At 40.8% G+C, this 27,227-nt stretch overlaps 1 protein-coding gene across 1 annotated transcript in view; it reads left to right on the top strand.

Annotated features, from left to right (window-relative positions):
• Window positions 1-27,227, top strand: part of EPG5 (ectopic P-granules 5 autophagy tethering factor) — a 126,635-nt gene that overhangs the window by 92,352 nt on the left and 7,056 nt on the right. The window contains exons 32-43 of the mRNA XM_060118603.1: window positions 2,312-2,460; window positions 3,395-3,596; window positions 5,064-5,136; window positions 6,521-6,624; window positions 12,292-12,467; window positions 15,535-15,720; window positions 16,204-16,413; window positions 17,094-17,238; window positions 22,633-22,875; window positions 24,198-24,414; window positions 24,910-25,125; window positions 26,849-26,963. Of these exons, the coding sequence (XP_059974586.1) occupies window positions 2,312-2,460; window positions 3,395-3,596; window positions 5,064-5,136; window positions 6,521-6,624; window positions 12,292-12,467; window positions 15,535-15,720; window positions 16,204-16,413; window positions 17,094-17,238; window positions 22,633-22,875; window positions 24,198-24,414; window positions 24,910-25,125; window positions 26,849-26,963 (2,036 nt within the window). The remainder of the gene's footprint in view (window positions 1-2,311; window positions 2,461-3,394; window positions 3,597-5,063; window positions 5,137-6,520; window positions 6,625-12,291; window positions 12,468-15,534; window positions 15,721-16,203; window positions 16,414-17,093; window positions 17,239-22,632; window positions 22,876-24,197; window positions 24,415-24,909; window positions 25,126-26,848; window positions 26,964-27,227) is intronic.

Genomic DNA, 27,227 nt, shown 5'->3' with positions numbered 1-27,227 from the left:
TTCCATCAGAGTGTTGGAGATCAGAGGAGAAATAAAGAGTGTAGGCTTTTTTATTTTTGGAATTTCACTAGGCAGGAATTTTATTGAAATTTGAAAAATGAGATAGTATTTACTTTTTTCATGTAAACTTCATACTGTTTATAGATGTAATGGAAAACTAAATTTTGCTTTATGTCAAATCTTTGTGTTACATCATAGAAATAGTATAATGAATAAGTTAATGATCTTATGTATTAGACTACCTGAAGAATACTGAAATGTATGGTCTCATTTTCAAAGCACTACAAAACGTTCATTGTTTCCTATAGAGGCAAGTTGCAGGATGCGTGGAGAATGGTGGTAGGGAAATGTACTTGTATAATTATTTTTTCTTTTTTTTTTTGCGGTACGCGGGCCTCTCACTGTTGTGGCCTCTCCCGTTGCGGAGCACAGGCTCCGGACGTGCAGGCTCAGCGGCCATGGCTCACGGGCCCAGCCGCCCCGCGGCATGTGGGATCTTCCCGGACCGGGGCATGAACCCGTGTCCCCTGCATTGGCAGGCGGACTCTCAACCACTGCGCCACCAGAGAAGCCCTACTTGTATAATTTTTAATGCATATTTGCATAGCTAAGTTTTGCCCTAAATTTTCAAAACTGGTTAAGCATATATTGTGGGGTTTTTCCCTGAAACCTTTTAAAGAGAGTATAAATTGTTTATATAGGCAACCATTGACTTGGATTTAGCAGGAAATTTTTATTTCCCAGGAAAAATAATTCAGTTACAGGCTTAAGAAAACACTACCACCTCTGTCAGATTCCATAACCTCCAGCCTCCTGGTTTCCATCCCTCCCTGGCCACCATATCGGTGTTCCCAGGGCTTCATCCTTTGCTCGTCTGATTTGCCCTGGGTGAGCCCATTGCAGTTTTCCCTGGCTTCACTGACATCTTCTAGGCGTGCATGACTCCACACCTGTAGCTGTGTTCCAGGCCTCTGCCCTAAGATCCAGACCGCAGTAGCTACTGGGACACAGACCCTCCACTGTCCCCGAGGTACCTCCCACCCACTAGTGCAGCTGACCTCATCATCCTTCCCCTCAGACCAGCCCCTATGATGTTGGCCTAGTTGATCCTTGTGCCACCTCCGGGGGGAAAGGACCTGAGGGCGTATAATTCCTGTCCTCTGGGAAGTCAGTTTTGCAGGTAGAGTGCTGGTTGGTAGTCTCTACTTTTGCATACTGTTTCTGTGTTGCTTTAGGTTTTGCCTGGTGTAGGAGTGGACTTTTAGGGGCGAGTAAGAGACTCCTTCTGAACAGAGCCTAGACTCTGCAGTTGCATTCTGCACCGTGGGTCCTTTGTTGTCTCTCTCACATTGTCCAGCCAGGAAAATGGCACCTTTACTATTCCCCAGTCAGGGGCTGGTAGGTGGGAGTCCCCCCGCCCCAGATTGCAGCTCAGATGGCTCGGCTGTGCTCACTACCAGTAGGGTTACCAAGAGTACAGAAAGTCAAGTGTCCATGTGGACAGATCTTTTAATAGTTTCTCTTAACTTTGATCTCTTCACAACAGATTTTTTTAAATGTTTTTATTGGCATATAATTGCTTTACAATGGTGTGTTAGTTTCTGCTTTATAACGAAGTGAATCAGTTATACATATACATATATCCCCATATCTCTTCCCTCTTGCATTCTCCCTCCCTCCCACCCTCCCTATCCCACCCTTCTAGCTGGTCACAAAGCACCGAGCTGATCTCCCTGTGCTATGCGACTGCTTCCCACTAGCTATCTATTTTACATTTGGTAGTGTACATATGTCCATATATACACTACCACTCTCTCACTTTGTACCAGCTTACCCTTCCCCCTCCCCGTGTCCTCAGGTCCATTTTCTAGTAGGTCTGCGTCTTTATTCCCATCTTGCCCCTAGGTTCTTCATGACCATTTTTTTTTTTAGATTCCATATATATGTGTTAGCATACGGTATTTGTTTTTCTCTTTCTGACTTACTTCACTCTGTATGACAGACTCTAGGTTCATTCACATCACTACAAATAACTCAATTTCGTTTCCTTTTATGGCTGAGTAATATTCCATTGTATATATGTGCCACATCTTCTTTATGCATTCATCTGTCGATGGACAGTTAGGTTACTTCCATGTCCTGGCTATTGAAAATAGACCTGCAATGAACATTGCATCACAGATCTTTATGATTTGTTTTGGATTTTTATTTAATACTCATTCATTTGTAAAGTACATGTGTTCTTTGATTCAAGTTGAAAGTTAGTTTGTGAAGGATGCTGACTTGCTGTCCTCTGTCCCTGCCTGGTAAGGCTCTGCTGAGCAGCTGCTGAGCCCCGAGTGTTGGAAAGCCACCCTAAGAGCCCTGGGCTGCTGCGCCCCAGGCTGCCAGCAGGGGGCAGTTTCTGCTGAGACCTCGGTGCTTCAAAGCTCTCCGGATGTTCTCTTGTCAGACAAGCAGGTGTGTAGCTCTTGGTCTCTGAAGTTTTTGTGCGTTTCTTTTCCATTTCCTTTTAGTTTTTTTTAAAAATTAATTTATTAAAAAAATTTTTTTTTCTTGGCTGCGTTGGGTCTTTGTTGCACGCTCGGGCTTTCTCTAGTTGCAGCGAGCGGGGGCTACTCTTCCTTGCTGTACGCGGGCTTCTCATTGTGTTGGCTTCTCTTGTTGTGGAGCACGGGCTCTAGGTGCGCAGGCTTCAGTAGTTGCGGCACGCGGGTTCAGTAGTTGCAGCCTGAGGGCTCTGTGGCACACAGGCTTCAGTAGTTGTGGAGCACGGGCTTAGTTGCTCTGTGGCACGTGGGATCTTCCTGAACCAGGGCTCGAACCTGTGTCCCCTGCATTGGCGGGAGGATTCTTAACCACTGTGCCACCAGGGAAGCCCTGTATGTTTTTTAAACAACTGGGAACACATTTAAAATTTATATCTAACAAAGCATCTTTTTATCTCTAAGAGCCCTGTGTTTTCCTTTGTCAGTCATCTCCCATTCCCTCTACCCCCACCCGCCTCCTGTGCCTGGAGCAGCTTTCTCTCATGCCTCAGAGTCTGATTCTTGCCTCTCTGTTCAGGAACAGCCCAGCCCCAGCCCCTCTGTGTACCTTGCCTCCCCGCCTTAACCCTCCTGCTTCACTGGCTCCTTCGAACAGGTTTTCACACAGTGTCCCACAGAGCTCTCAGCTTCATCAATTTTATATGATGTGGGTCCACATGAATTTAGTTGAAAAAATGGTTCTTTTGCTTTAGAAAAGGAGTTTGAAATCTGCTGATTTACTTTTCATATGCTATATACCTTTGTAACTCGATACAAAGTCAAAGCCCTCCGTCACAGTCTACTGTAGTATTCTACTGAAAGTAGACATTCACTAAGCATTTTTTAAACTGGTCATTCTTTTCCAGGTAATGGAGACTATACAGTGGCTCTCAGACTTTTTTTATAAGCTTCGGTTATCCACGTTGGACTTTAAAAGTTTTGGTTTATTTTCAAAATGGAGTCCTTACATGGCAGATATGAAGACACTCTTGGGCTACCTTGTAAAAAGACTGCTTGACTCAGAAATGGCCTGCTTGGCCCAAGATCCATCTGCCAGCAGCAAAACAGGTAATATGCCTTTAGTGCAACATGGAGCTTAGGTGTTCTGACCTTCCATTAGAAGAGACTTGAATAGACACATTAAGAGATTTAAAACTTGGTGATAAATCTGTATATCTGAGTGTCATGAAGAAGAAATAGGAAATACAGAGTACAAGTGTGAACCCATATATGTGTCATACCTATATTCACTTACCAGTGGGTGCTTGCTTCAGCTTGTTTCTGCTTCTCCTTTGTAAGGTGAAGTACAAAGAGATAGGTTTCAGTCTCCAATTCTTTCTTCCTATTATTTATCTCATTAAGAGTGTTTAAGTTTTTATTTTTTAAAAATGCGTGTTTTAAATTTTCCATGACATTGTGTTATAATAAAACTTCTTCAATTTAAGGAATTTCATTGCAGCAAATGAAAACTGAAACATGTTTAGTTATATTAAATATGTTGTTTGTATATCACCATAGGTTTATGAATATACAGATGATAAGAAGATTTTCTATATAGTTATCAATGATCTTGACAAAGGGTGGACTTGTTTCTTCTTTTTCTTAATTGAAGTATAGTTGATGTACAATATTATATAAGTAACAGGTGTATAATATAGTGATTCACAATTTTTAAAGGTTGTACTCCATTTATAGTTATTATAAAATATTGGCTATATTCCCTGTGTTGTACAGTATATCTCTGTAGCTTATTTTATACCTAATAGTTTGTACTTCTTAATCCCCTACCCTTATATTGCCCCTCCCCCTTCCCTCTCCCCACTGGTAACCACTAGTTTGTTCCCTATATCTGTGAGTCTGCTTCTTTTTTGTTATATTCACTAGTTTATTTTTTAGATTCCACATATAAGTGGTATCATATAGTATTTGTCTTTCTCAGTCTGACTTATTTCACTTAGCATAATGCCCTCCAAACCCTCCATATGTTGCTGCATATGGAAAATTTTCATTCTTTTTTATTGTGTGTATACGTGTGTGTGTGTGTGTGTGTGTGTGTGTGTGTGTATGCCACATCTTCTTTATCCATTCATCTGTTGATGAACACCTAGGTTGCTTCCATATCTTGGCAATTTTAAAAAATGCTGCTATGAACATTGGGGTGCATAATATCTTTTCGAATTAGTGCTTTTGTTTTTTTTTTGGATATACACTCAGGAGTGGAATAGCTGGATCATATGGTAGTTCTATTTTTAGTTTTTTGAGAAACCTCCATACTGTTTTCCACAGTGGCTGCACCAATTTACATTCCCACCAACAGTGTACAAGGGTTCCCTTTTCTTCACATCTTCGCCAACATTTGGTATTTGTGTTCTTTTTGCTGATAGCCATTGTGACAGGTGTGAGGTGATATCTCATTGTGGTTTTGATTTGCATTTCCCTGATGACTAGCAGTGTTGAGCATTTTTTCATGTGCCTGTTGGCCATCTCCATTTGATGGGCTTGTTTCTTGTCTCTAAAAATTTTGCTTTGTTTTAGTGCTAAGATCCCTACATTCAGTAATCGTCCAGCTCTTTAAGCCATGGATACTGGTTTTGGAGGACAATGAAAGGTAAATAGTTTTTCTGATATTCAAATTTCTTTGAAATTTATAGACTTAAAGTTCGGATGGTGTTTTGGTCCAGCTGATGATTCACAGATTTGATTTTAAATTTAGAGAACGCTTCTTTACAAAGTAAACTTAAGACATTTTCTGTTTGTGGAATTGTTAGTCTGATTGATCAAAGCTATTGATTTTGAAGCAAAACTGGACACTCATTTCCAGTTTTCCACAATAAAGAAGTTGAATGAGGTTGGTATTTAATTTCAGAAAAACGGATGTTGTTCTCCTGAATTAGGTTCTGATAATATAACACTGCAAAGTATGAGGCTAACTTGATTTTACCTAGGTAAACCTAGTATCAGATATTTTTTGGAACTAAGTTGGCTTTCAAATTACTGGGTGGGAATTGCTCTTTTAACATGAACTCTGCAACTAAATGAAAGCATATTTCACAAGCATTTAAAACAGAGGTATTGAGCTGTCCGAATGCAAAGAGTTGCCTTACGAGTCTTTTTTCCTCTAAAAGCATACAAACAAAAGGTAGATGTCCAGAGTTCTGTAAGAATTACACAGTATATATCACAGTATTTAAAGTGTTTTCATAAGTATGAATTAATCTGATCCTGAGATTCAGAAAACTTGAATGTCTTGCTCAAATCCCACAGCTGGTGAGGGCTAGACTGGGACCAGGGTAGAGCTTTGACCCCCATGTCCAGATTGTTTGTATCATCCAGGCTGCTTCAAGAGCCCATTGAGGAAAACAGAAAAAGTTCTGGGTCTTTGCTTTTCCCAGAGGGCTATCCTTAGACAATCCACAAGCTTCAGGATTTTGTGGTGACCGTGAGACTGCTTACCATAATTTAGGCTTCCTGTCTATTTCCAAGAAGAACTAATGGAATTTATTTTTATATTGAACTTTCTATACCAGATTCAGAAACTAAAAATTTCATATAAAGAGTTTTTCCTTTGGTTATTTCCTCTCTGTTCATTTTTGACCATCTTTTTTTACATGACTTTTCACCCCCCATGCTTTAGGTAGAGAAAACTGTCTTCTAAGGCATTTGAAATATAACCAAGATACACAAGGGATGGGTTTACGGGCATAAATTGGATGTGTTGTAAAAGGTGTTAATTTAATAGTTATTGAGATAGCACACTTCTGAAACTTAATTACATTGGAATAAAGGTTAGGAAGGAAAGTAAATAAAATTATATGATTGATATTAAAAGCTACAATTCACCTCCAGGAATTTACAGTCTTTAAAGTGCTCTAAATATGTCTTAGGGCTACATAACACAGTTTTCTAGAACTTAGGCAAACCCCAGACTCTGGGACGTACAGTAATTTAATCATAGTGTTTCCTTTCTAAGTGTGTGTTTCTTTTATTTAAAGCAGCCAACGACATTACCCCTGGCTGGAGAGTGATGCTGTGGTGGCCTCAAGCATCGTGCAGTTGTTCACTGATTGCATTGACTCATTGCACGAGAGTTTTAAAGGTAGGAAGATATTATATCATGTCTCTGGTTAGTTTTCACTTTTCCTTAAGTAATTCAGTTAATCTTTTTCCTCTGATTTTCTACTTTATTTACTTTTACTTTATTTGTAGGCTGTCATCTTTGACCAAAGAAAGGTCACCCATACAATTATTTAGTGTGAAGTGTGTAACTTATCATCTTTTTCGGGAGATAGTGCTGAGTGTCATCAGTTATGGCTTTCTCTTTTCAAATGTTGTGTTTCCCCCATGGTGACCCTCATTCTATCTTCTGTGACTTTTCACTTTTTTGGTGTGTTTTCTTCTGCTTCATTTTGGGCAAATTCTTTTTTTTTTTTTGCCACACCGAGTGGATTGTGGGATCTTAGTTCCCCAACCAGGGATTGAACCCGCACCCTCAGCAGTGAAAGTGCAGAGTCCTAACCACTGGACTGCTAGGAAATTCCCCTGGGCAAATTCTTGAGATCTCTCTTCCAGCTTTCTCCATTCCATCTCTTCAGCTATGTCTAGTCTGCTTTAAAAAAAAAATCCATTGAATTTTTCATTTCAGTTTCTAGAAGTAATGTTTGTTTATAAAATTTATCCAGATACTTTTTAAAAATATTTATTTATTTTTTAAAAAAATTATTTATTTATTTATTTTTGATTGTGTTGGGTCTTCATTGCTGCGCGCGGTCTTTCTCTAGTTGCGGCAAGCAGGGGCTACTCTTCATTGTAGTGCACGGGCTTCTCATTGTGGTGGCTCATCTTTGTTGTGGAGCACAGGCTCTAGGCGTGTGGGCTTCAGTAGTTGTAGCACACAGGCTTGGTAGTTGTGGCTTGCAGGCTTAGTTGCTCTGCGGCATGTGGGATCTACTCGGACCAGGGCTCGAACCCCTGTCCCCTGCACTGGCATGTGGATTCTTAACCACTGCGCCACCGGGGAAGTCCCTATCCAGATCCTTTTTGATAGCATCTTCTTTCTTTAATTTAAAATTTCAATTTTTATTATTTTAAAATGTTTAAACATACTTCCTTTCCTTTATGAGCTGTATGCAGTAATTCCATCATCTCAAGTTTCTGTTCGGGGGTGGCTCATGCTTCTATTTGATGTTCCTTCAGAGGCTTGTTTCCTTGTGTATTTTGTAATTTTCTATTGTGAGCCCATATTTAGAGAGACTTTATCTGTGAAAATTCCATGAGGACTAGGATGAGGGTGTATGCCTCTAGAGAAGATCTGCATTTGTTGCCATTTGGCTCTGTGTAATTCCTTGGCTTTGGGTTTCTCACACTACACAGATACATGAAATCAAACCCCATACTCAATTATCACAATCAGCTTTCTTGCCTCCCTGACTCCCAGTCCAGGCTAAGGCAGAGAAGATCCGTTCCCCTCCCCCCTTATCTGCCCTTTCAGTGAGAGTGTAGCCCTTAGAAGATCTTGTTTTCTGTTTCCTTGTGCTGTTGAAAACCCCACATAAGCAAACAGCCCCAGGGCAACTGAGGCTTCCGCATCAGTTTAATACTCTGCTTTCCTAGTCTCTCTGCTTCTGACCTCTTTTCTTCCACCGAATGTAGGTAGCTGTGCATTTTCAGAGTTGTTGTATTTTACTTAGTGTATCTAAATGTTTTGTATTGGGAGGCTTGTAAGGATATTAGGTCCACCCAACCCAGATTCTTGCAAGAGCCTCCTAACCTTCCTATCTCATTTCTGTTCCTGCCTATTTACTAGATTGATTTTCCAAAAATTCTGTTTGTATGCTATTATATTCTTATTCAGAAACTTTTAAATGTAATAATGTTTTAGCTCAGCATTCAGATGTGTCTGGCTCAGAGCACTTCAACATGATGTGATGTTTTTTTTATGGAAGCATTCCATTCAGCCATACTGTTCCATTCACTGTTCCCTAAAAGTCCTTGGATCTTCCCTCTGCCACTTCTTTGCTTATGCTGATTCCACTACCTGGATGAAGCCTCGGGCCCTTTATATTCTCCTGCATATCTGTTCATGTGCATACATTTCTCTCCTGCCTCTAAACCTTTATAGCACATTGTTGCAGTTTGAATCCTTGGGAAGCAGACGCCATGATGGAGCCAGAATGCTGAGATTTATTTGGGATAATGCCTGTGAAAATAAGAGGGAGAGGAATAAGGGTGCGCAAGGAAAGCCTTCAGACCCTGGTGCAGGCCTAACACCTGTGAAAGGAGAGTAGGAAGAGTCTCAGCCTGCAGGGCAGCTCTGAGAAAGTATTGGCTGGCTGGTTAGGGAGTTCTAGAGCGAAGATTCTTTTTTGAGGATCCTACCTTGGGCGGAAGCAGCCAGGTCTGTGCTTAGTTGTTGGCTGAGGGCTACCTGGGAGGAGCATGGCCTCCACTCTGGTGCTAAAGGTGCTGTGCTCTGATCTGTGGCAAGTTCTGTTTGAAGGGAGATCTGAGTGGTGCACCCCCGTGGCTACCATGTGTTTATGTGGCACTGAGTCCTGGAGTTAACAATATGTCATCCAGTATTTTATATACAATATATATAGTAGATAACATATCAGATAATAGACTATATATTATAATAATATGTATAAATATATATAGCAATAATATATGTGTTATAATATAAAACAATATATCATCCAATATTTTATATATATACAAAAATTGACTTTTTTTTAGTGTAGTTTTAGGTTCACAGCAAAACTGAGCAGAAAGCACAGAGAGTTTCCGTATACCCTTTCCTCCCTGCTCCGCATGCATAGCCCCCTCCCCACCCACTATCACCATCCCCCACCAGAGTGGTACATTTGTTATAGCCGATGAACCTACACTGACACATTATTACCCAAAGTCCATAGTTTACATTAGGATTCATGCTGGGGCTTGTACATTCTCTGGGTTTGGATAAATGTATAATGATGTGTGTCTACAGAGTATCATACAAAGTAGTAACAGTATCATACAGAGTAGTTTCATACAGTATCATACAGTATCATACAGAGTAGTTTCACTGCCCTAAATATCCTCTGTGCTCTGTCTATTCATCCCTCCCCCACCCCAGCCTTTGGCAACCACTGATTTCTTTTACTTTCTGCATAGTCTTAGCTTTTCTAGAATATCATGTAGTTAGAATCATTCAATATGCAGCTTTCCAGATGGGCTTCTTTCGCTTAGTATATGCACTTAGGTTCCTCCATGTCTTTCATGACTTGATACCTAATTTCTTTTTAGTGCTGAATAATATACCGTTGTCTCGATGTACCTCATGCAGCGGTTTTTTAAAAAAATATATTTATTTATTTATTTTGCTGCATCGGGTCTTAGTTGCACCACGCAGTATCTTTTGTTGCAGTGCGCGGGTTTCTCTAGTTGAGGCGCACGGGCTCCAGAGCACACGGGCTCAGTAGCTGTGGTGCTCATGGGCTCTCTAGTTGTGGTGCACGGGCTCTAGAGCACACGGGCTTCATTGCTCTGCAGTTGCCCCGCGGCATGTGGGATCTTAGTTCCCTGACCAGGGATCGAACCCACGTCCCCTGATTGGAAGGTGGATTCTTTACCACTGTACCACCAGGGAAGTCCCCATTTAGTATTTTTAATTGACCTTTTACATATCTGATCTCCTCTTTGTTCCTCCTCCCCCCCCGCCCCCGTTACAAGATATAAACTCTAGGCACAGAAACATTCTTCTTTTTATCTCTCCCCAACCCAAGACTTAGGACAGTGCCGTACTCTGAGCGTCTACTTGATAAAAGTATTTGTTCAGTGAGTAACACATGAAATCCTAATAGCACTCAGTTTTTTTTTTTTTTCTCTTTTTGGAAAGGTAGACTTCTAGCTGCGTATTCCCATCCACAACATATTTATAGTGAGACAAATATTTCAGCATAAAATTATTGTCACGAAGGCTATTATTTAGTTTCTTAGTATAAAGGGGCAGGCACTCTCACAGGCCTGTGTATATCAAATAAAAAAGTGGCCTAGGAATAGGAGAGTACACAGATAACATTAAGAATTGGCAGCTCAATTCAGAGAGAGGAAACAGAAGAACTGTGCACAGCAAGATGTAGTATTAAATTGTAGCCTTTTAGTGAGATCGTCTGATTCAGCTCTCTGTTTTTATGGATGAGAAAAAATGAGGATCTGAAAGCAAAATGAATTCGTCTGAGGTCACAGAACTTATTTGTGTCTGGGCTGGGACTAGAGATGCTCGGTCTGGTCCTAAGAGATTACCTCCTAGACATCTTCTCCTACGTATCCATCCTAATTTAAACAAAACTATCTTTTTTATCCATATTTAAACAAATGCTACTCTTCACCCCTGTCTTAAAAGGTTGTTAAAAACATACGTTACTGTTTCATGAGGACTGGGGATTGAGGGCACAGGAATGTTAGCAGTGATAAGTCCACTTATCATGTGTTGATGCTCATTAGTCATTTTTCAAAAGTCAGTGTTGAGAAACTCCCATCAGGTTTCTGCTCTCGTTGTATGTGGCTCTCTCTTCTTTGACCAAATTCCATTCCTTTGCTTAGAACCAGAAAGTCTGAAAAAATCTGTTTCAGACTAGATGCTCCTGAGGGCACTAAAGTAATTGATACTCGTGAGGATAACACTGAGTGATTCAGGTCACAGAAGAGTGTGAAATTTGTTTTAGAGTGACTTACTTGAGTGACAGTTAACAGTCTAGTTTTACTGCACCAAGGGTTAAGATTTAGTCATTTGGAACATTTCCTTTTTTTAAAAAAAATAAATTTATTTATTTAGGCTGTGTTGGGTCTTCGTTGATGTGCGTGAGCTTTCTGTACTTGTGGCGAGTGGGGGCTACTCTTCGTTGCGGCGCATGGGCTTCTCACTGCGGTGGTTTCTCTCCTTGAGGAGCACGGGCTCTAGGCGTGTGGGCTTCAGTAGTTGTGGCTCGCGGGCTCTAGAGCGCAGGCTCAGTAGTTGTGGCGCACTTGCTTAGTTGCTCTGCGGCATGTGAGATATTCCCGGACCAGGGATTGAACCTGTGTCTCCTGCATTGGCAGGTGGATTCTTTTTTTTTTTTTTTGCAGCATGCGGGCCTCTCACTGTTGTGGCCTCTCCTGTTGTGGAGCACAGGCTCCAGACACGCAGGCTCAGCGGCCATGGCTCATGGGCCCAGCCGCTCCGCGGCATGTGGGATCCTCCCAGACTGGGGCACAAACCCGTGTCCCCTGCATCGGCAGGCGGACTCTCAACCACTGCACCACCAGGGAAGGCCGGCAGGTGGATTCTTAACCACTGCGCCACCAGGGAAGTCCCTGGAACATTTCCTTTTGAGGAACATTCGATTTCTCCAAGGTGCCAAATGAATGAGGTGTCAAATGCATGAGACTGAATTTATGCTGAAGGCAACAGACTGAAGGGATGCCTAGAGTTGGTTGTGGTTGTGGAAGTGTATTTGAGTTAAAAAGTCATATATTTAGGAGTTTTAGAGAAAAACTGTTCACGCCTGCTATCTCCCTCACACCAGCTGCTCTTTCCAGTTGCCCTAGTAAGTAAATTACCATTCTTTATTATTGCTCTGCCATCACTTTTTTCCCTGGTATGTGAAAATCTTTGAAACTGGGTAATTATTGAGAACGTTAGGTTTTTAGACTTTCAGTTCAAATTTGTGTTTTGTGTTCGTTTACTTGTTTTAAAGATAAACCAAAAGGTCTTAAGCTATATTTTCTTTTTCAATTTTAGATAAGCTCTTGCCCGGTGATGACGGAGCCCTTCGGTTACACCTGATACATTATTGTGAAGCATGTACAGCACCCAAAATGCCAGAGTTCATTCTGTATGCTTTTCACAGTGCCTACCAGAAACTCCCGTGGAGGGACCTGCATCCTGACCAGATGCTCATGGAGGCCTTCTTCAAGGTAGGCCCTTTACTCTCTATGTCACAGCCTGGCTTCTTGGTAGCAACCTGTTCACCGTGGGTTTCAGGCCCAGTTGCAGTGGGTGACAATGTGGACCCTGCCCGAATTCTGTATCGCCCAGACAGTGCTTGTGTAAGGCAGCATCCTATGGACATCATTTCACTGTGTTAGTAGATGACTGGACAGCATTTACAGAAAACCCAGAGAAAGATTTTTGTCTGTAATATGACAGTCGTCCCCTAGATTTCGGTGATATTATCATGTAAATACATAGTTTAATCACTTTGTCACACTCAATCTTGGCGTTTCTGTGAATGCATGTTTTTCTAGGATAGTATCATTAAAACTGCTTCTTGTTAAATATTCTATTAAAGTAGAATGTAAATCGGTACTCAAACCATTAGTTTCTTTAAGCAGTTATGTAAGGGGATATTAGGTTGTAGGAGACAGAAGTACATTGTAACAACCAGTAATGCATCATAATCATAGAAAAGACCTGAAATGGCCTGGAAAAAGTCCCAATAAGTGTGCGGAGTTTTTGCAGTAGAAGCAACAGTTACAGAAAACAGGTACAGTAGTGTCACTTGCATACCAGTCAGGCATTTCTGTTGTTCTTAAGTTTTTGTTTTAAAAAACCCTTTAATCTTGTCTTAGCTTTTTATGATCATTTCAGTTTATTTGTTCATAGTCACCAGTCATTTGTGTTTACTCATAACCTAATTCACATTTATTATTGAGACACTCTAAGTGCTTTTCTTTAAAAAAATTATTATTTATTTGTTTATTTTTGGCTGTGTTGGGTCTTCGTTGCTGTGTGTGGGCTTTCTCCAGTTGATGCGAGTGGGGGCTACTCTTCATTGTGGTGCACGGGCTTCTCATTGCAGTGGCTTCTCTTGTTGCAGAGCACGGGCTCTAGGCGCGCGGTCTTCAGTAGTTGTGGTGCACGGGCTTAGTTGCTCCGTGGCATGTGGGATCTTCCTGGACCAGGGCTCGAACCTGTGTCTCCTGCATTGGCAGGTGGATTCCCAACCACTGAGCCACCAGGGAAGCCCCTAAGTGCTTTAATTACTGCAGATCCATAGTTATTTATGACAATTAGTAAAATGTACTGCAGTCTTTTAGTGCTGTAAGTGGAGACCCCACCCACTGCTACTCTTGTCAGCCACTCCTCTGTAGCTGAGCTCTAAGGAAAGCTGAGGACAGTCATCTTAGTGAAATACAAAGTTAAGAATGATTTTATAGCTAGGTTTAGCCTATGAGACAGGCACAAAGTAGGTATTCATCATCATTATGAATATGGAATTGAACCTTTGTTTAAAGAGCTGTAAGAGAGCGTTTAAGTAACAGTGCAGCTTTAGCTATATGACAAATTAAATAGATTGGTCTATAAAGGGATGCTATAGACTTTGTATCTCTAGGAGTTTTAGTCTAATGATAGATAACTTTGCCCGGCCCAGAAGCTGGGAAACTTTCAGTTCCATGAGTCTTGCTGGCATAGTAAAGTATGTTTGTGAGGGGGTCGAGGGTGAAGATAGAGAACAAATTATAAAGGAGGATGAAGAATCATTTTCTAAAAGGGAAAATGAGCAAATAGCATGATATAATGATGGTACTAATTGGAAGACATGAATCATCAAATTCCACTGATTGCGATTTTATAAATGGAGTTGAGCTTTTTAATCTTCTTTTTAAAGGAAAAATTTATAGCTAGCCATGTTTTATTTTAAACAGACTTGAAATAGGCTTATAAGAGATAACTTTGATATTGATTATATACTTTAAAATACATTTGCCCCCCATCCCCGCTATTTTTTTTTTTTTTTTTTTTTTTTTTGTGGTATGTGGGCCTCTCACTGTTGTGGCCTCTCCTGTTGTGGAGCACAGGCTCCGGACGCCTAGGCTCAGCGGCCATGGCTCAAGGGCCCAGCCGCTCCACGGCATGTGGGATCCTCCCGGACCGGGGCATGAACCCGTGTCCCCTGCATTGGCAGGTGGACTCTCAACCATTGCGCCACCAGGGAAGCCCCCCGCTATATTTTAAATGGGATAATTAAACATTATGTAGTCATCAAAAATTATAAAGACTAATGATATGGGGATATATTTATAACATAACATTACACTAAAAAAGCCATATAAAATTATATATGCTAATATAGTAGGTCTCAAAGTATGGTCCTAGGGCCAGCAACATCAGTACCACCTGGGAACTTGTTAGGAAGACAAATTCCTGCTCCTACTCCAGATACAGGACATTAAAAATTCTATGGGTACCCCCCCAACCCCCATCCCACGCAAGTCCTCCAGGTGGTTCTGATGCACGCTTGGCTTTGGGAACCAGTGACTAGTAGATATATCACCTTTGTCTTTCCCAGCACATTTGAGGACTGTGGTAGGCTCCCTCGAGCACCAGTGACTTACTGTGGCAGGGATTTGCCACCCTGGCTGTAGCTAGGGAAGATCATTCCTTTCCTGTTAAGAATTAGTGGAATAGGGACTTCCCTGGTGGCACAGTGGTTAAGAATCGCCTGCCAATGCACAGGACACAGGTTCGATCCCTGGTCTGGGAATATCCCACATGCTGCAGAGCAGCTAAGCCCATGCTCCACAACTACTGAGCCAGCGCTCTAGAGCCCGCGAGCCACAGCTACTGAGCCTGCGTGCCACAACTACTGAAGCCTGTGCGCCTAGAGCCCGTGCTCTGCAACAAGAGAAGACACTGCAATGAGAAGCCCATGCACTGCGACGAAGAGTAGCCCCCGCTCACCGCAACTAGAGAAAGCCCACACGGAGCCACAAAGACCCAACGCAGCCAAAAACAAAAATAAATAAAGTAAATTAAAAAAAAAGTAGTGGAATAAATAATGAACTCCAAACAAGCTGGAAGTTGTGCCATACATTGAACATGGAAGGAAAAACATTATAATCTAAATCTCTGAGGGCCGAAGGTTTATGAATGATTTTTATAATCTGGGAAAAAAGTATAATTTAAAAGATATATAATTTAGAAAACATTGATTTCTATACATTTTTAGGATACATAGCTAAAAACATTGTTTCCTTTTAGGTGGAACGAGGAAGCCCCAAGAGCTGCTTCTTGTTTTTGGGGTCTGTCCTCTGTGAAGTCAACTGGGTCAGTGTGCTCTCTGATGCCTGGAATCCCAGTCCCCACCCAGAGACCCGGAGCATGATTGTCTGCCTCCTTTTCATGATGATTTTATTGGCAAAGGAAGATCAACTGGTGGATCAAACAGTAAGTTTGGAGAGCCTGTGATAAAGACTTGGCAAGGCTCTCTAGATCCTCACTCTGTAGGAAGTTGTGGTTTTTAAGTTGTTCCCCTCGTGCCTCTTTCAGTGTGAATATATGCATGGCATACGGGATGTGCCTTCAACTAGGTGTCTGATTTTCTTATATAGTTCATAGTCTAAGGGAACCACACCAAATATAAAAATCAATTTCAATTTATATCTCCTTAATTGCTTGTTCTACCACCAGATCATAGAGTTCCTTTGAAAATCGGGTTCTGAATACTTATAAATCTTAATGTGTTTTGCCAAAACTTTGGTTATTACTTTCACGAGTTCTCCTAACTTGAGCAGGTACTTATTTGACTTCTTAACTCTTCTCTGCTCATCATAGGCCATGTTAGTGGTCACTCCATAGACTAGGTAGAGATGCATATTTCTGGAAAAAATAGGAGCTCTGGAACTAAAGGAATGTGTGTTTCATTTTTAGGATTCTCCTCTACTTACTCTCCTTGGACAGACAAGCTCACTCTCGTGGCATCTTGTGGATATTGTGTCATATCAGAGCGTGCTAGGTTATTTCAGCAGCCATTACCAGCCATCCATCATCCTGGCAAAAGAATCTTCCGCTGAGTTAATTGTGAAGCTCCTAAAAGTGTCTGCAGGTCTTTCCGTTCCTCCTGACAGCCAGAAACATCTTGTAAGTTAAGTGGGTCCTTTAGAAGGCAGAGTGTTCTTCAGGGCTGGTAGTAGTGTAAGTGCTACTGAGGACTGTCTCGAATCCTGCGATGGCTCAATAGAAAAAGTTGGAGAATGTATATCATTTTGGCCTCTTGGGTCTTTCAGTTTCATTTATTTCTTCTGGTAAGCCTTTACCTACTAGCAGTGTCACATGCTAACAAGAGGTGAAAAGGATTGAGGGCCGACAGTGAGCTGTGGGTTTACTGGTTTGAATGTCATTGGCAGCAGAATGGCAGCAAGTTATGAGCATGAGTTGGAGGTCTGACAAACTCAAATCCCCAACTCACTGCCATTCTGACCTTGGTTTTCTCACCTGAATTGGAAATAATAATACCTTGCCTTCAAAGTGTTGTGAGGATTAGATCAGAAAATGAACATAAAAGTTTTTGGAAAAGTTCCTGGCAAGCACTTAGTGTGTAGTTAATGTTGTTATTAATGTAGTAAAAACTACTACTGGGATTTGGGAGAACATGAGTTCTGGTCTAAGTATTACCAAAGATTTTTATTTCCCCAACACAGGGTCTGTCCTCATATGACTCACTGCTCTGTCCTCTTCCAGTGCAGTGCTGTGCTCCCAGGGAATATCCAGTTAACACTGCATGCATGGATTCATTTGAATGATCCTTTTTTTATTGTCAGGATGCAGTTCCAAAATGCCGAGCCTTCACTCATCAGATGGTACAGTTCCTCAGCTCCCTGGAACAAAATGGAAAAATCACGTTAGCAGTCCTTGAACAGGAAATGTGTAAGCTCTTGGATGATATCATTGTTTTTAAACCACCTGGTAAGTGACTATGGTGGAGTCATGTATTCACTCAGTAAATGAATTCCTGCTGTGTATAAGGCATCTTGAGACCAGGAAGATGGTCGGGACACTGTCATTCCCGTTTACAGAGAAGCAGTGGTCAGAGAGATGACGGGACCATAGGGACACTTGTCATCTCAGCACTGGTGGGGGTGGGTGGCATGAATGGTAAGCACTTGAGGCGTAGACACTGTCAGTTGCTGGTGTGGGGTTAACTGGACTGAGGGCTAAGTTAGATGACTAGATATAATGATTAGGAGATAACCAGAGACCATCCATCGAGCAGCATTCCTAGATGTTTTGGCTCCTAACTGGGAGGGCACTTCAGAATGACCTGTAGGCTTGTAAAGAAACTTCATATGAGAACTTGTGCTCCTAGCAGTTTGGTGGACTGGACATCCTGATTGCCTCTCCTGCTGAAAATAACTAAGGATGCTGGATAAAATGTTTTTAAGAAGCCAAAAATTAAACTTATTGACAAGGTGGCAGTAAGTCTCAGAAGTCAGAAGCTAAGTAAAAAGAGGAACACATAAAAGTAGATGGAGTACTGAGGCTGGCTTTTACCTTGAAGGCTTTTGCTGACACTCCTTAGATTAGGGGAGATGATAAAGCCCAGGGCCTGCCTAAGATGGGAGCCTGAAAGGACCTCCCGTGCGTTACCACACAGGATGGCATACTCAGGGTAAGGATGAGTTAGACATGAACCTGCCCTGAGAAAGGAAGACAACAATCCTTAGATTCATTAAATCCAGCAAATCCCAAGCAGGGTAGATAGAAAGAAATTCACCCCTGTACATACTGTAGTGAAACTGCAGAAGCACCGGGGACAAAGGAACAACATTCAACATTTACAAGGACAGCCGGCTTCTCATTGGCAACAGAGGAAGCTGTAAGATAGTGGAACAACACCTTCAATGTGCTGTGAGGAGATGACTTGTGTAACCTGGGATTGTAAACTAAGAACAACCGTCTTTCAAGGATGAGGATGAAATAAAGATGTTTTCCTTGAAACCTGAGCGTGTTTGTCCCAGTGGACATCACTAAGGGAAATACTAAAGAAAGCATGTTCTTTAGGTAGAAGTAGAGTGATCACAAGTGAAAGGCTTGAATTGCAAGAAGGAAAAGTAAGCAGAGAAAGTAGTGAAATGTGGGTAAATATAAACAAAAACTGCCTATGTAAAACTACAGTAATCATCATTTAGGGGTTTAAAAAGCAAAAGCTAACATTAAATTATATGACCACAGATATACGTAAGTTAAGAAAGAGGTTGACTTAAAAGCATTCTAAGGTTTTAATATTGTTTGAGGGGGGTCAAGAGCTTGATTACATTTATGTCTTCATAGAATATGAATGGTAAAAAATCTAAGCAATTCACCAAAAGAATAGAAATAAAATATGTAAGTTCTAAGTTAGTAGAAGGAGATAGGATTGGCCAGGACTTCCCTGGTGGCACAGTGGTTAAGAATCCACCTGCCAATGCAGGGGACACGGGTTTGATCCTTGGTCCAGGGAGATCCCACATGCTGCGGAGCAGCTAAGCCCATGTGCCACAACTACTGAGCCTGTGCTCTAGAGCCCGCGAGCCACAACTACTGAGCCCACATGCCACAACTACTGAAGCCTGTGCACCTAGAAACCATGCTCTGCAGCAAGAGAGGCCACCACAATGAGAAGCCCATGCACCACAATGAAGAGTAGCCCCTGCTCTCCGCAACTAGAGAAAGCCCGCACACAGCAACGAAGACCCAATGCAGCCAAAAAAAACAAAAAGGATTGGCTAAATTTTGTTCAATCCAAAGAAAGCAAGAAATGTGGAAAAGGTAAGAAAAATAGCCAAAATAAAAACATAAAATTTAAATATATCGGTAAATGTAAATGGACTGATGCTCAGGTTAAAAGATGAAGATTGTCAGACTGGATTAATAATCAACAAAATCAAGTTTTTTATATATTTATTTTTTAAAATTTTATTTTAGTTGTGGCATACAGACTTAGTTGCTCCGCGGCCTGTGGGATCCTCCCGGTCCAGGGCTCGAACCTGTGTCCCCTGTACTGGCAGGCGGATTCCCAGCCACTGCACCACACGGGAAGCCCCAACATCCAGTTTTAAGCTGTTTATAAGAAGTATATCTAAAGCATAGGCTATAGAAAGCTTTCTACAAGGCAGTCACATTAGATATTAAAATAGAAAGATGGTACAGCTGTATCAGTATGAGACAGATAGGACTGTAAGGCAGAAAGCATTACCAAGCCAGACAATCTCCTGTGTGTGTTCCTGCCCTGAAGTTGCATGAAAAACACATATATACATAAAAAACACATATTACTTACATAAATAAATAAGAAAAAAGCATTATTAAAAATGAAGAGAGTCGTTGGAAATAGTAAAAGGTTCAATTCACCAGGAAGAAAATGCATAAGGGGAAAATTGACAGAACTAGGAAGAGAAATGTCAATTTTGCTCACAGTGAGGGATTTTGACCCATGTCTCGCAGTAACTGATGGATCAGGTAGACAGAAAATCAGTAAGACTATAGGATGTCTGAATAGCACAGCTGGATGTAATGAGTACGTAGAGAATAATATACCCTGTAAGTGCAGAATGCACACTGTATCAGTCTCACATTGAACAGTTAAGAAACAACCCATTACTAGGGTTAAAGCACATCTCAATCAATCCCAAAGGACTGGTATCAGATAGATCACATATTCTAACCACAGTGCAATGAACTTAAAAATCAGTAACAAAATATAACCAGGAGGGAAAAAACTATACATTGGAAATTAAGAAGCAAACTTTTAAATAACTGATGACCAAAGGAACAATAACAACAGAAATTTAAAATATTTAGAACTGAATTAAAAAAACAGAGCATCAAAACTTGTGGGATTCAGCTAAAGTGAAACTTAATTTCATGGCCTTAAATGTTTATATTAAAATTTCTAAAAGCTGAAAATTAGATAAACACTGAGCTTAAGAAATTATAAAAAGAACCACAAAATATAACCAAAATTTGCTTAGAAAGAAAGAGATAATAAAGAGAAGATAAATAGGAGGAGACTAAGGGTGAACAATGAAACTGGTAAATGTATAGGAAAATCTAAATGAAATCTGACTCTATAAAACAGTAATAGTAACGTGTTGTTGGGTTATGGTAACAGTAGGGAAGGTAATAGGAAATTAGCATTGTCTGGGAACCAGTTAACATCAGACTTTGAAAAATCAAGAATGCATGTTGTAATTTGTAAGATAACCACTATGAAAATGTTAAAAGAATATTTGAAGAGAGAAAAAGGAATGTAGAATTGGAGGGACAAATTGGAAGCATATAGTAAGATAGTAGATTTAGACCCACTCACATCAGTAATTACATTAAATATGAATGACTAAGATTGTCACACTGGATAAAATAAGGAAGAAAAAGACAATCCAGTAAAAAAAATGAACAAGACCCTTAAATTGACATTCTACAAAAGAGAATATTCAAATAACCAATAAACATATGAAAACATGCTAAACCTTGTTAATATTTAGGGAAATGCAAATTAAGAACTTGATGGCATACTCTGTCACATCCACCAGAATAGCTAAAATTAAAAAGTTTTCAATACCAAATGTTGGTGAGGATGTGGAACAGTGTTAACTCTCATATACTGCTGATCACAGAGTAAATTGGTACAACCATTTTTTAAACGTTTGACATCATCTACTAGTTTGCATATCCCTCGGCTTGGGATATGCAAACTAGTTAAAAAAAGAAGAAGAATTAGCAGGCAATACTGGAGAAATTGATTTAGAGTTGGTCGTATGTAACTGGGCCATGAAGATTGAATAATAGCCAGGCAAAGGAGTGAAGGGCGTTCTAGAAAGATCTTAATCAGAAGAGTGATGGGATCAGTTCTGGTTTTTAAGAACAACATTTGTTGGCTGTGTTGATGATGAATGGGAAGGGGAGAGGCTGCGATCTATTAAGAGGCTTATTGCAATCATTTTTTGTTCCCATGAGTCATAACTAAAAAATAGATTAAAATCGCTATTCACAGATGCAAACTGTTATATATAGAATGGATAAACAACAAGGTCCTACTCTATAGTACAGGGAACTAAATTCAATATCCCGTGGCAAACCATAATGGAAAAGAATATGAAAAAATGTATATATATATGTATATATGTATAACTGAGTTACTTTGCTGTATAGCAGTAATTAACACAACATTATAAATCAACTGTACTTCAATAACAAAATAAATTTTTTTTTTAAATCAGAAAAAAAATTTATTCACCTGGAATTCAGAGATAAGGGCTTTATTACCAAGAATATTTATACATAAAAAAGTAGATCCACAAACATATAATGCTTAAAAAATTCCTTGCTTGATAATCAGTAGATCTTATGATAACATTAAGTTAGGGTTTATTGTACACTGTGCAAGTGGGTGAATTTGGTTTGATGGGTGTGATAAGACCTCCCCACTCGCGTTGACATAAATACCAAAGCCTGGAGGTGAGAAAGCCACAATTCTATTCCCTTAAAACAATGAACCCAACTCAAGGAGAATTAGAAATAGTTGGCAAAAATTATGCCTGATGAAGGGAATTCCCTGGCTGTCCAGTGGCTAAGACCCTGCAGTTTGACTGCTGAGGGCCGCGGGTTCAATCCCTGGTCGGGAAACTAAGATCCCGCAAGCTGCACAGCACAGCCGAAAAAGAAACAAACAAATAAAAATAGTGTACAATTCAAAAATTATGCCTGATGAATAGTTTTCTCAACACACCCTCAGTGAAAAACATTTTCTATTCTTGGATGTGAAGAAGGAATCTACCTCAGTCACTTATTTGCAGTTCTCTTTTAAAATGAATTTGCTCTTTTTCTTGTGTTGTATTCTTTTTTTCACTTTTAATATTTTGGAAAGACCCAGTCTGTCCATTTTTCTTATTTAAAAAATACAGAAATAAAAGAGCTGCTGTTAGGAGTCTGTAAAAAGGTTTTTACTTTGCTTTTATATTTAGTTTTAAATAGTATCCTTCATTCTGTGTAAATCATTCTAGAATTATTTACAACTTTGGCATTGGTAGGGGTGGAGGTACTGTTTCTAGTTTACCAAATGACTCCTGAGATCTATGTATTTTGTCTATTTATTAAAGTATCGCTTGGCCACACGCTGTAACCAAGGATCTCGCAGTAGTTCCTGCTTTGCTCTTACAAAGTATGTATGTGCCACATCCTATCCTTAAAAACTAAACACAGAAGGATTTTCCCTCTGGCCCCTGGAGAGCAGCTAGCTTGAAGCACCATTGTTCCCTTTATCACATTCACATCGTCATACCAGCAGCCTTTTGCAAACATGTTGGCTATGTTCCCCTTCAGATCTGGACAGCCAGGCCCGCCACATGGCCCTCAGCAGCCTCTTTATGGAAGTTCTAATGATGATGAACAACGCGACTATCCCAACAGCAGAGTTCCTCCGAGGCAGTATCCAGACCTGGATTGGGCAGAAAGTGCATGGGCTGGTGGTTCTGCCCCTGTTAACAGCCGCCTGCCAGAGCCTGGCTTCCGTCCGCCACATGGCCGAGACGACGGAAGCCTGCATCACTGCTTACTTCAAAGAGGGTAAGAGGACCGTCATGTCAGGCTCTCAGTAGACCCATCTTTTCCAAGAAAGATTAAAGCTTTGTATGAAGGAGATACCTTTCCAGACCCTTCCTGTTGAGGGATTGTACTGTTCTAATATCTCTGTAAATGTTGTTGATGTTTCAGAATATAGTTTGTTTTTTTCATAAAGATGTGCAGTTAGCATGAGAAATTTTGGCCCATGTTGGTACCATCATGTTTCAAGAGAGGGAACCTCTAATTCATTTTATGTGGGCTTTGGAGTGTCAGACCAATCCTTTTATGGTAGGCAAATTGTGTATGTCATAGGCCTAGTCATAGTCCTAAAAACAAATGCTATATACCAGAATCTTTATAATAATGATCCACTGTATTAATTTTCTCTATTTTGTCACTTGTTAAAGATTTTCATATGTCCTCTTATTGCATTTTGTCATGTGTTCTAAACTATTACGGAGTTCTCTTCCCACCTTCCCTCCCGCCCCCCACTCCCGCTTTGTCTTCTTATTTCCTACCTCTAAACTCTCAGATTCTGGAAACAGCCTGATCTGGTTAAAAAGAATTCCTCAGAGCAGTACTTCTCGACTCTGTTACCCAGATATACGTCATAGTGCACACAATAGGGGAGAATGAAGGGTACTGGAGTGAGAATGCTAGGAAGTGCCTGCAAGCTGCCCATGCCCTTTCTTAACAACACGTGAATAATCCATGTTCCCGTGTCCCCCTGTGGAAGGTGCTATGTGTGTCACCATGTCACCCTGCTCCCATTCCTCCCAAAATAATTGAGAACCATTAGGATAACACTCTTGCTCCAAGTTTATTTACTGTTTGTTGCTAAAATTAAATTTGTTTTTTTAATTTGTGAAACATTTTCAAGAATTTCTGTCAAGATATGAGTCAAACTAAACTTTGATAATTAAAAAATGCTTATGAAGGATAGAGTAATAATAATACCCCTCAGAAAAGCATAAGTATTCATAACATACTTAAAAATGGTATTAGGTAAAGTTAAAATTCTTAGATAACTGGGAGAGGTGGTGTCTACATGTGATTTTAATGATCATAATATGGTGAAAGAGGTGATTTATGAAAATGCAGCCATGATACCTGACTTCATTGTACCCTCTGCACTGGCAGCCAGGACAAAGGCATTTAGAGTGAGGGCCTCCAGTCCAAGCCATGAGGCATTGTCAGGCCCTCCAGGGTCAATGTGAGTGGTGTTTTCTCGACATGAAGCTTTTAAAGTGAAAAGGTTCATTAGGTAGTTAAATAGTTTGATTCTTGCTCTTACCTTTCTCTCCCTCTTGGTGTTCTTTTCTTAGGCTCCCTCAATCAGAATTTAGGTTGGGGCCCCATTCTGGTGTCCCTTCAAGTTCCCGAGCTCACCATCGAAGAGTTTCTGCAGGAGTGCCTGTCCCTCGGCAGCTACTTGACTCTCTATGTCTATTTGCTTCAGTGTCTAAATAGTGAGCAGACGCTAAGGAACGAAATGAAGGTGCTGCTTCTCTTAAGCCAGTGGTTGGAACAGGTGTATCCAAGGTATATTAGCCCTCCGGTTGCCTACAGCCGACCCATGGGATTGGGATAGCTTGAATTTGGGTTTAAGTTAATGTCCATTTAAGTGCACAGACCCAAGTGATACATAAGAAACAAACAAGGTTATGAGGTACAGTGACACCTATTTTAGATTTTCCTTGCATGGGCCGATTTTCTGAGCAGGCTTTTTATTTCCTAAAACAGGTATTTTGAAGCACCACCTTTAGCTTCCGTATCCGTTAAGTAGGGGCGACGTTTACCTCACTTGATTAAGTGAAAGGACATCGAGCTCATATATGCTGTCTGGCATGTAGAAGGGGCAATAAATGTCAGCTGTTCCTTTATTGTCCAAATACTTTATTAACAGCATTACCTGTCAGCCTAAGCTTTTAAAGTACTAAATGTCCCTTACACTTAAAACTGACGTGTGGACTTTCAGTTAAATGAGAGTGGGAAGAGTCTACTCTGAATCTGATTTTTCTCCCCCACTCCCCCCAGCTCTGTGCAGGAAGAAGCAAAGCTGTTTTTGTGGTGGCACCAAGTCCTGCAGCTGTCCCTGGTTCAGACCGAGCAGAATGACTCGGTCTTGACGGAGTCTGTCATTCGAATTCTGCTCACGCTTCAGGCCCGTCAGAGCCTGCTGGCCGAGGAGAGGCTCAGTTCAGGGATTCTCAGGGCAATTGGGCTGGGCCGGAAGTCGCCCTTGTCTAACAGGTGAGGAAGCACCTGCTCTTGCTTTTGTAAACCGGCCACAGACACCTGCACATACCTAGGGGGTGCGATACTTGGTAGATTTTCTATTTAGGAGCTGAGCTAGGGTCCTCCCAGAGATTAAGAAGAAAACAATCAGAGCCTGATTACATCTTTACATTTTAAAAAGGGTGTTTATTTTTTCCGTTTTAAAACAACTTTTATGTTCAAAGACTTTTTTTTAGCAGTATCTCATTGTATCTTGACTTGGTAACCTGACCACACTACACATTGCTTTTTGTCTTTGAGCCAGTGACGGTGTGCAAGTTTAGGTTAAAATACCCCGGTCAGCTGCTTCACTGCCAGCACTTTGTCAGGGAAACCCAGGTTCCATGAGGGACTTGGTCTAGCAGAATTGTTAAGTCAAGATGAGTGGAAGTTAACTGATTAGAAGGATAAGTAATGAGAAATACATTCAAGTTTTTGTTGCTAAAAATTCCAAGGTGTGAAAGAATTTGCCACTAGCCCCAGTTTATCTCCTAAGACTATCTGCATCATGGTTTTCTTTTAAAGGCCTTATCTGGTTTGAAAGGAATTCTTACTATTCTGATGTCAGCATTCTTATGGAATAGCCTGCTGCAACTTTGGGAGCCACCCAATCCAAACCAGTGAACATCGTACTCCTTTGTGGTAGAATTTAGCAGGACTGTGTGATTTGATTCACTTAAATTGTAAAATACACATCACATAAAATTATCACGCTAACCCTTTTAAAATATACAATTCAGGGACTTCCCTGGCAGTCCAGTGGTTAAGACTCTGTGCTTGCACTGCAGGGGGTATGGGTTCGTTCCCTAGTCGGGGACCTAAGATCCCGCATGCCGTGTGGTGTGGCCAGAAAAAAAAAAGATAAAATGTACAGTTCAGTGGCGTTTAGTACATTCACAGTGTTGTTGCAACCATCACCACTGTTTTGTTCCAGAACATTTTTGTCATCCCAAAAGGAAATCCTGTAGCTACTAAGCAATCACTCCCTCTTCCCCTCTTCCCCACGTCTCTGGCAACCACTGATGGATTCCTGACTTTATGTATATCCTGTTCTGGGCATCTCATGTAAATGGAATCACATAATACGTGGCCTCTTGTGTCTGGCTTCTTTCACTTACCATAAAGTTTCAAGGCTCATCCATATTTTAGCATGCACTGGTACTTATTTCCTTCTTATGATTGAATAATATTCCATTGTATGGACACACCACATTTTGTTTTTCCATTCATCAGTTGATAGACATTTGGATTGTATCCACTCTTTGGCTATTGTGAATAGTGCTGCTGTGAAAGTTATTTACAAGTTTTTGTTAGAACACCTGTTTTCGGTTCTTTTGGAATTGTTAGGTCACATGGTTACTCTATATTTAACTTCTTGAGGAACTGCCAAACTGTTCTCCATAGCACCTGCACCATTTTTAACGTTCCCACCAGCCGTGGCTGAGAGTTCCAGTTATTCTGTATCTTTGCCAACACTTTGATTCCTGAGACTGAATTATGTTTTCATTGTTTGGGTGGTGATAATGGAAGGGCAGATAAAGACTCCTTGATCATATTTACAGTTTTCCTGAAGAGGCTAACAACAACAGTAGGTCTGGAGATGTGTTCATCTTATTTTCTAACAGAAAATATGGTATTCATTTTAAAATGCTTACTTTAATAGTCATTTACTTCTTCTAATCCCTCCCTAACACTTAAGGTTCCGAGTGGCTGCCCGAGCCATGGCTGCCTTTCTTTCAGTTCAGGTTCCTGCCAAGGATCAGATCCGTTTGAAGCCGGGCTCTGAATTACATCTGACCCTGAAAGCTCAGCAGGTCAGTAAAAAGCTTTGTGGTTAAGGGCTAGAAGTTTTCCACAGGAGGAGGGAGGTGGCACCTGTACTCTCTTTACACGTGATGACCTGGTGATGATGACCTGGTAGGCTCTACTAACTGGAAAATGGTTAACGCATGTATCTGCCTCGGATTTTAAACCAGTTTTTGTAGGCACTTGCCCAGAGCCCTGTTACTAACCTTGTAGAAGAAGCAAGGCCATGGGCAAGCCAATCTAGGATCGAATTTGGTTCTGATGACATGACT

The sequence above is a fragment of the Mesoplodon densirostris genome, chromosome 15, assembly GCF_025265405.1.
Source record: "Mesoplodon densirostris isolate mMesDen1 chromosome 15, mMesDen1 primary haplotype, whole genome shotgun sequence".
Taxonomy (NCBI): Eukaryota; Metazoa; Chordata; class Mammalia; order Artiodactyla; family Ziphiidae; genus Mesoplodon; species Mesoplodon densirostris.
Note: the sequence above shows the minus strand (reverse complement) of the source record. Positions and strands in the feature narration are given on the sequence as shown.